Source organism: Hippocampus comes, unplaced genomic scaffold (genome assembly GCF_001891065.2).
Source record: "Hippocampus comes isolate QL1 unplaced genomic scaffold, H_comes_QL1_v1.1 scaffold9, whole genome shotgun sequence".
Lineage (NCBI taxonomy): Eukaryota > Metazoa > Chordata > Actinopteri > Syngnathiformes > Syngnathidae > Hippocampus > Hippocampus comes.
In genome coordinates this window covers 3,998,517-4,006,265 of record NW_017805275.1, presented here as the reverse complement: position 1 = coordinate 4,006,265, position 7,749 = coordinate 3,998,517, and the positions used below count along the sequence as shown (strand labels likewise).

Here is a 7,749-nt window from a genome sequence, read left to right as displayed (position 1 = left end):
ACACACACACACACACACACACACACGCACTATTTGCTGGGATAGAGACCGGGCAAGCCTGTATATAGTGAATGGAATGGAATGGATAAAAACCAAAATGAACTATTTTACATACACAGATTTTAATTTATCGGGAAAATCTGTCACAAAATCAAATGTGTGTGTTTTTCTTGACTTGAAAATCAATTCAACGTCGAATTTATAAACAACATTAATACTCGACGTATAGCCAACTATATTTGCAGTTCCGCCTTTAAACTGTAGATGGCAGTGTGTATCTTTACTGCTTCTGATGCACCTGAAGAAGAGATGCTGCGCACGCGTAAAGGAAGAATCCAGCTGTGTTTTTTTTTCTTTCTCTCCAGCTGCATCGTTCGATGCAACCAAATAGCATCCCGTTAACGCTTACTCACAACAGTATATGACAGTATTTTAACAGAACCTATTAAATTCTACATTTGCTGACGTAAGAAGACGGAGCCTCCATGCGCTTCCAGCGGTAACGAAGGTAAGAAATGTTTGTTTCCACACTTTTACATGCTGCTATGTGTGTTCAGTACTTAATTTTAAGACGGAGCATCAAAATCTTTCATTTGCATAACCATAGTCAAAAAGTCATGAGGCTCGAGAGAGCAGTATGAATAATATGTTTGTACCTAATGATAACTTTCCAACTTGTGCTGTATGTTGCTTTCTGCTGTTTCAGATGGCAGAGAGGGGCAGACTGTTATCCTGTTTATGTTTGGGTCTATTTTCTGTCCTGTGGTGGGTGTGGGTCTCCTTCGCGTCCTTCCCCGATGAACCACATGTCTATGATGCAGTGGACCAGGGACCTTTTAAGCCCCAGAGTGCTCTTGCAGATATGGAGTTTGCCCCTATGAGCTCGTACCGTGGACCTGGTAACCAAGACGAGCGCAGCAACAAGGAGCTGCCTATTATCTTGTGGTGGAGCGGAGGCTTATTCCCACATTTTCCTGGCGACACTGAACGAATTGACTGTGCCACATCGTCGTGCCTGGCCACTAGTAACCGCAAGGTAGTAGTGGTTCTCAAATGATGCTTTTTATCCATCATTATGCTTTCACTTGCATTCTATTTGTGTGCTGTTTAAAGTAAATGTGTGTGTGCAACTTTGTGGAAGCAGTAAGCTTTTGAATTATTTGATCGTAAGGTCCAGCTGTACAAAAGAACATCGTCCATCATCTTCTATGGGACGGACTTCCGGGCCTATGAGGCACCGCTCCCTCGTCTCCGCCACCAGACATGGGCTCTGTTCCACGAAGAGTCCCCAATGAACAACTACCTCCTCTCGCACGGGCCGGGTATCAGGATGTTTAACTACACTGCCACATTCCGCCGGGAGTCCGATTACCCTTTGACCCTGCAGTGGCTGCCGTCTCTGAGCTACCTGCTAGAGCCGACAGTGGTGTCCCTGAAGGAGAAGAACCATCTGAGGCTGAAAGGCCTGGCCCCTGTACTCTACATGCAGTCTCACTGTGACGTACCGTCCGACAGAGACAGATATGTCAGAGAACTAATGAAATACATCCAGGTAATGCGCTCGTCATATTTAATAAAAGTCAGTGTTAGTGCTTGTTTACAATAGGACTGAAAGTTTTTGAAAAATAAGGTATTTGCCACCTCTCCCCACTCCAACACTACAATTCATTATTTTTCAGAGTCAATGCCCAAGGAGCAGCTCTCTGTTTTACAAAATGACGTTTTGGCGAATACCAGATGATGGGTTTCACAAAACATGCGAGTGTGAACATTCACGAATGGTGAACTGTGACAATTCAGGGGTTCACTGTCTTCCGTTTCCCCTCTTCAGGTGGATTCCTATGGCAAATGTCTGAACAACAAAGCTCTGCCAGCACATCTCGAAGACACGTCCACCGCCACAGGTGAGGAGGCCTCCTTCATGAGGTTTGTGGGCCGCTACAAGTTCCATTTGGCACTAGAGAACGGCCGCTGTGCGGACTACATGACCGAGAAGCTATGGAGGCCCCTCCACCAGGGCTGCGTTCCCGTGTACCGGGGCTCCCCTGTTGTGGCGGACTGGATGCCCAACAACCACTCTGTCATCATAATCGATGACTTCGTCTCACCTAAAGCTCTCGCCGACTTCCTCAAATTTCTCGATGGGAACGACGATGAATATGCCAAATATTTGGAATTCAAAAACATCCGCAGCATCACAAATGCTCGTTTGCTGGAGGCTCTGGAGGCCCGCGAATGGGGGGTTAACGACATGAGCAAACCCAACTACTTGAATGGATTTGAGTGTTACGTGTGCGATCGGGAGAACGCACGGCTGGCTGCGGAGCAAGCCAATAGAAAAGCTCCGAGGACAAACCCGCCTCCAAAACCAAAGATGGCTACCAATGCCCACATGGGATGCCCTCTGCCCAGCCCAGGGTATGGAGAAGTCCAAGACCTGCCTGCAGATGATGAGTGAGTCACTTCCGGACACTTCACTTGCACTGGCCAACAGTAAATTTTAATTAGAGGTGGTCTTATGTGTCCCTAAACGCACTTTTGACGCTGATTTAAAAATGTCTTAACTTTTACTTTTTCTGCGCACTTAAGGTTTTTGCAATATTTTCATTTTGTGTTTTGAAGTTTGACCTATAAAAGCTTGTATTCTGGACTGTCCATAATTTGTTACACAACTCTCTAAACATGACCTAATTGCATGTGGTGTTCCGGATACCGTAATCCCTCGTTTATCGCGGGGGTTACGTTCCAAAAAGAACCCGTGATAAGTGAAACCCGTGAAGTAGGATTTATTTTTTAAAAAAAAGCAAAAAAATGTGAGAGGGAAAAAATTTCAAATGTGCTGTATGTTTCACATACAGCACATTTGACAATAAAGTTGTATTTGTTACTTGATAGTCAGCTTTATTTTTTACAGTTATTATACAATACTGAACTATGTATACAATGCAGAGGCGATTGCTCTAAGACTGCAAGGGAAGCTCAGCTTCCCCTAAAATGTCAAAAAGTAAGTGATCAAATATATGTGTGTACGTACAATGTGTACATGTCATTGACTAAATATGCGCTACAACGCGCTCAACTTTTGTTCCAAATCAGCTTCTTATTACTGGTTATGACGCGACTTTCTTCTCATTTATTCCCGCAGCTTCACTGTGCTTTAAACTGTGTGGACGCTGATCGTCTAGAGAGTTCCGAGCCTGTTGTCCCAATGCATTGAAACGGGACGAGTCGTTGGATAAATGCTGGTTTTGTCTCGCCCATCGGACGCTCAGCGTCTCTGGGAGTCTATGGACAGTTGCCGTTTATGAGCTGGCCCGGACGCTCAGCTTTTCTGCATGATGATTGGATAATCTGTCTGAGACTGAATCTCTTTTTGATTGACCTTTTTTGGTGTAGGCATCCGTGGGAGCATTTTTCAATTCTCATTCTGTTCTGAGTTGAACTGGAGACTTCTTCTAATCATTTTAGCGACACTCTCTTTGTTGAAAACGACTAGCGACAAATTAATCTTTTGTTCCTGGTGGGTTTTATTGTAGTTGCTGTAGTTGTAGGACACTAGTTAAGTCCCTGGAAAAGACGCCTTGTTGGTATGACAGGGTCACAGATCATTTTCTTGAAAAGGAACGGAGAGTATAATTCACGTATAAATAAACGGACACATTTTATGATGTAGGCCGAAATTGAGCTTCCCCTCCTTGACAGACACTGATACGATGAAACCAAAGACCAAAAATTTGCAAAGGTAATTTGGCAAGCTGTACAGAGACGAGGTGCAGAGACTGTTCACGTTGGTCAGTCCCTTAGCCAATCAGGATGCAGAACACAATTCACTGTTTAAAAAAAAAAAAAGCATTACAGAACTGCACTAAAAAAATCTGTGAAACAGCAAATCCGCGGAAGGTGAACCGCGTTATAGCGAGGGATTACTGTACATAAAAAAAAAATTCTGAACGTGATTGATATTAGTATGACAGCAAAGTAGTTAAGATTGAACCAACAGCGCCTCCGCTGGTTGCAGCCGAGCAGCGTACTCCATTTTGCCTTAACTGTTTCAAGAAGATTAATCCACACAACAGTCTTAATGATCACTTAATAGCCGAATTTATTATCCCCACGCCTAATTAAAACATCCTTTGTGACGGGTTTAATGTTGACGTATCTGTCCGCAGATGGTTGCAAATGTGGCCTCAGGACTACTGGCAGAGTCTGGACCAAGCGGAGGGCCTGGAGTCTCTGATAAGAGCCAACGAGTCGAATCCTGCGCTTTTGTGGAAGCACATCCAAAGAATCGCCGTAAGCCGAGCGAGAGGCAAACACTGACGTTGGCCTTAAACAGTCCAAGGAGGGTGGAGGACATCCAGGAGTCCAGATGTGCTCCACAGAATGCAGACACAAATGTATTTATTTTATTTTTGTTAATGAGGGATTGAAGGACGCTCCTGATTTGCACCTGCGCCTAAAACTGATGTAACCCGCACGGGCAGTTTATTTGATTTTGTTGTTTTACAAGGCACATCCTTTGACTTCAACAATGTCAAGGTGCTGAGCATTAACTTTCAACTATGTACAGCAAATTTACTCTGCAGGCGCGCATTGTCATTCTCAGGGGGAGACATGTTTTCATTGGAGTGAAGCCGAGCTCAAATTGAGTCTGCCGTGTGTGTGTGTGTGTGTGTGTGTGTGTGTGTGTGTGTGTGTGTGCGCGCGCGCGCGGTCAATCAGGACAGTAGCCACTGGATTTAATGAGCTTATTTTTACCCCTTTTTTTAATAAGTAGCATCATAGTTTGCTCTGCCAATGTTTTACACAACAATGCAAGGAAAATGCGTTACTTAGCTGATATTTCATCAGTTTGCTACCTATGGTATGATATGGTGCAATATGTGCAATTCAGCTGAGCTTCTTTTTTTCTTTTATACAACACGCAAACAAGCACACTATATTTGTTACATTTTTATACCAGGATAAAGGTTTTATTTTGTGAATAAGCATCACACAAGTGAACATTTTTTTTGAATCATTGCAGGTTTAGAATGGTATTTTGAAAGTCACATTTAAGCAAAGTAAATATAAATATTGTACCCCATAGTGGCAGTCTTATTGAATATGATTTGCAGTTAAGCCCCAAATGAAACATCCTCTGACCAAGTTTCAAGTAGAAAATGTAATAAAATTAAAAATGTACCTTCGAGCACAATCCTTGCGTATTGTTCGGAATTATTTAAATATTTGAGATGCATTTACTGAGAAGGAAGTGGAATTGGGCAAACAGTAATGAAAATGGCAAATGCATTGTCTCTTAACGTCTTAAGAGTCTTCTGCCACTCTCATTTCCAGCGACAAGACACCCTTTCAGCAAATGAAAATGTAAAACTTGAAATTTGGTCACTATACAAACACATTTGGGCTTAATTGTATCTGATGCACAGACGAATCCTTTAGTTACAACTTCACCAGCAGGAGGAAGAGCACAAACATGTTTTGCCAATGAAAATCTTGTCTTGCGTGAAAAGAATCGGAAGTAATTATTTTTATTGCTCGTTACAGTCTCGCGGCTCACCCCAAACCTCCATCTTTCTTGCATTGAAGCAGTCCAAACTTGGCGGAAGAAGGCCGCTTCTCACTTTAAATGCAAATGACGAGCCGCTGCGATCAATCGAAGGCTGCAGAATAGCAGCTTTCACAGTGGACTTTGCCTCCATGCAGGAACATGTTGTCGATGAGGTCTCCCATCGGCTTCCAGCACGAGGCACACTGAAAAATAGGGAGGGTGTCATGACAAAATGTATTTTTCTACATATTTTCAAGTACTCATTTCTTTGCCTCGAAACACACTAGTTATGACGAAATGACTGGCAAAGGCTCGGGATGCATGCAACGTGGTACAATTTGTCACATTTCCACCTTCGAATGATTGAGATCCCTCAAACAACTCAAGGTCCCACCATTAATTGTTCCCTTACTTTACTGAATATCAATCAAACCTCAACCTCCAAACCAAGGTCCAAATTAAAGCATAATAAAAGCGACATAACATTCTCTTAAATGGAACCGTGATTTTTGATGTACATTTATGTGGTTATCATCATGATAACCGGGCCCCTGAGGGCAAACCATAACTCCTACATGGCCTGCCATATAAACAAGTCCCTGCTAGGCAGGGGCTAATTACCAGTTTGACAGTTTATCGTGATTTTAAAAAGTTGAGGTTTCAATAACTGCTAATGCTGTCTGTCACTGGTAATGAGCTGATGGGGCACAATATGATTGGCTCCTTGCAGAGTTGAGTAAACGGGCAGTCTCTTTGAAGATAATTGGGGCCTGTCGCTTTTTCCCCCTTTCCTTCTGGACGTGCAGAGAGGGGACGGGTGAGCAGTTATGCACGGAGGAGGAGGGAGGGAGCAAGATGAAAGAGACGGCGCAAACGTGGATGCATTTTATTATTCTGGTGATTAATGTGCTTTGTCCTAAAAAATATATATATGGTGCCCGCAGATGAGTACTAGTTAGGCAACGCAACATAAGTAGCCCACAAGTCTGTTCTAAAAATAGCTCAGCGATGATGGGGAAAATTGGATTGAAACAGAAGGATGTTTACTTATTTATTTCAACGTTTTTTTTTTTTTATTTAAACGTTTCTTAACTATCAAATATTCAATATTTTGTTGAAAAAGAAAATAGATTGTCTTTAATAGGAAAAAAAATTTAAAGGACATTTCAGAGCTGTTATTCTAATACATAATACCACAATAGGGTAGCACGGTCGTCGACTGGTTAGCACGTCAGCCTCACAGTGCAGAGGTGAAGGGTTTGATTCCAGCTCTGCCCTTCCTGTGTGGAGTTTGCATGTTTTTCCCGTGCCTGCATGGGTTTTCTCTGGGTATGCCAGCCGGATACTCCTCCCACATTCCAAAAACATGCATGGCAGGTTCTTGGAACACTCTGCAATTGGCTACAGCTGGGATAGGCACCAGCATGCCTGCAACTCGTGTGACGATGAGCACATTTGAAATCTGATGGATGGATAAATACTACAATATTTTTTTTCTCACAGTTATCAAATACTGTCAGAATCTAATAGCAGCCCATGCTTTAGATGCTTACTGAATTGAAGAATTGAACACACCCACAGTGATGCAGCCCGCCACCCACAGATCCGCACACATCGGCAAAATTACCCAACAGTGCTCTGACCCGCTTCTGCCTGCATGAAAATGACGACTCACCGCAGCCCCGAGCTTGATTTTCTGCAACCAGACGGTCCCATCTCGGGGTAATAGGAGACAATGACACCTCAAGTGTGTGGTTTATGTCCAGTCTACTTCATAATTTTGTTTTAGGTGCGTTGCTGCAGAAAACCCCCGCCTCACACAGGTAGTATGTCGGAAATAGCAACAGTGCTGTTGTGGCGATCTCAGAGTATACAGCCATAACTTTAATCCAGTTGTCTCGAACGTACTTTTAAGGCCGCCGTCATTTGCGATCTCCAGCAGTTTTTTTTACTCACTTTGCGAGCTCCAGCGTTTTGTTTTTAGCGTAATCGGTCACGTGACGGTGCGAGCTCCAGCGTTTTGTTTCAAGCGTAATCGGTCACGTGACGGAGAAGCGTGGCTTGACGTGAGTCAAGCGTGACACAGACGGATGTAATGGAGAATCCGGTAATTTTTCAAAATAAAACAGCTTTCATATTCCGAAATAAATAAAACGAAATTAAGGCAAGTTCTTTCTGTGCGGCCCGGTACCAAATGC

The 7,749-nt window shown here is 43.3% G+C and overlaps 2 protein-coding genes across 30 annotated transcripts in view; one reads left to right on the top strand and one right to left on the bottom strand.

The window, feature by feature from the left end:
* The first annotated feature begins 317 nt into the window (after positions 1-317).
* Positions 318-5,173, top strand: pofut4 (protein O-fucosyltransferase 4). The gene is made up of 5 exons (XM_019869996.1): positions 318-508; positions 707-1,036; positions 1,172-1,552; positions 1,832-2,454; positions 4,170-5,173. The coding sequence occupies exons 2-5, from the start codon at positions 707-709 to the stop codon at positions 4,318-4,320; spliced, it is 1,485 nt and encodes a 494-aa protein (XP_019725555.1). The 5' UTR covers positions 318-508; the 3' UTR covers positions 4,321-5,173.
* Positions 4,917-7,749, bottom strand: part of znf185 (zinc finger protein 185 with LIM domain) — a 33,018-nt gene continuing 30,185 nt past the window's right edge. For all 29 annotated transcript variants that reach the window (XM_019869967.1, XM_019869965.1, XM_019869970.1 and 26 more), the window contains one exon: positions 4,917-5,754. In XM_019869967.1, the coding sequence (XP_019725526.1) occupies positions 5,653-5,754 (102 nt within the window). In that variant the 3' untranslated portion in view covers positions 4,917-5,652. The remainder of the gene's footprint in view (positions 5,755-7,749) is intronic.

Coding starts and splice junctions, on each gene's coding strand:
- pofut4 (XM_019869996.1), top strand. CDS start 707: ATGGCAGAGAGGGGCAGACTGTTATCCTGTTTATGTTTGGGTCTATTT. Junction 1,037..1,171: donor TGGCCACTAGTAACCGCAAG/GTAGTAGTGGTT, acceptor TTTGATCGTAAG/GTCCAGCTGTACAAAAGAAC. Junction 2,455..4,169: donor GACCTGCCTGCAGATGATGA/GTGAGTCACTTC, acceptor ATCTGTCCGCAG/ATGGTTGCAAATGTGGCCTC.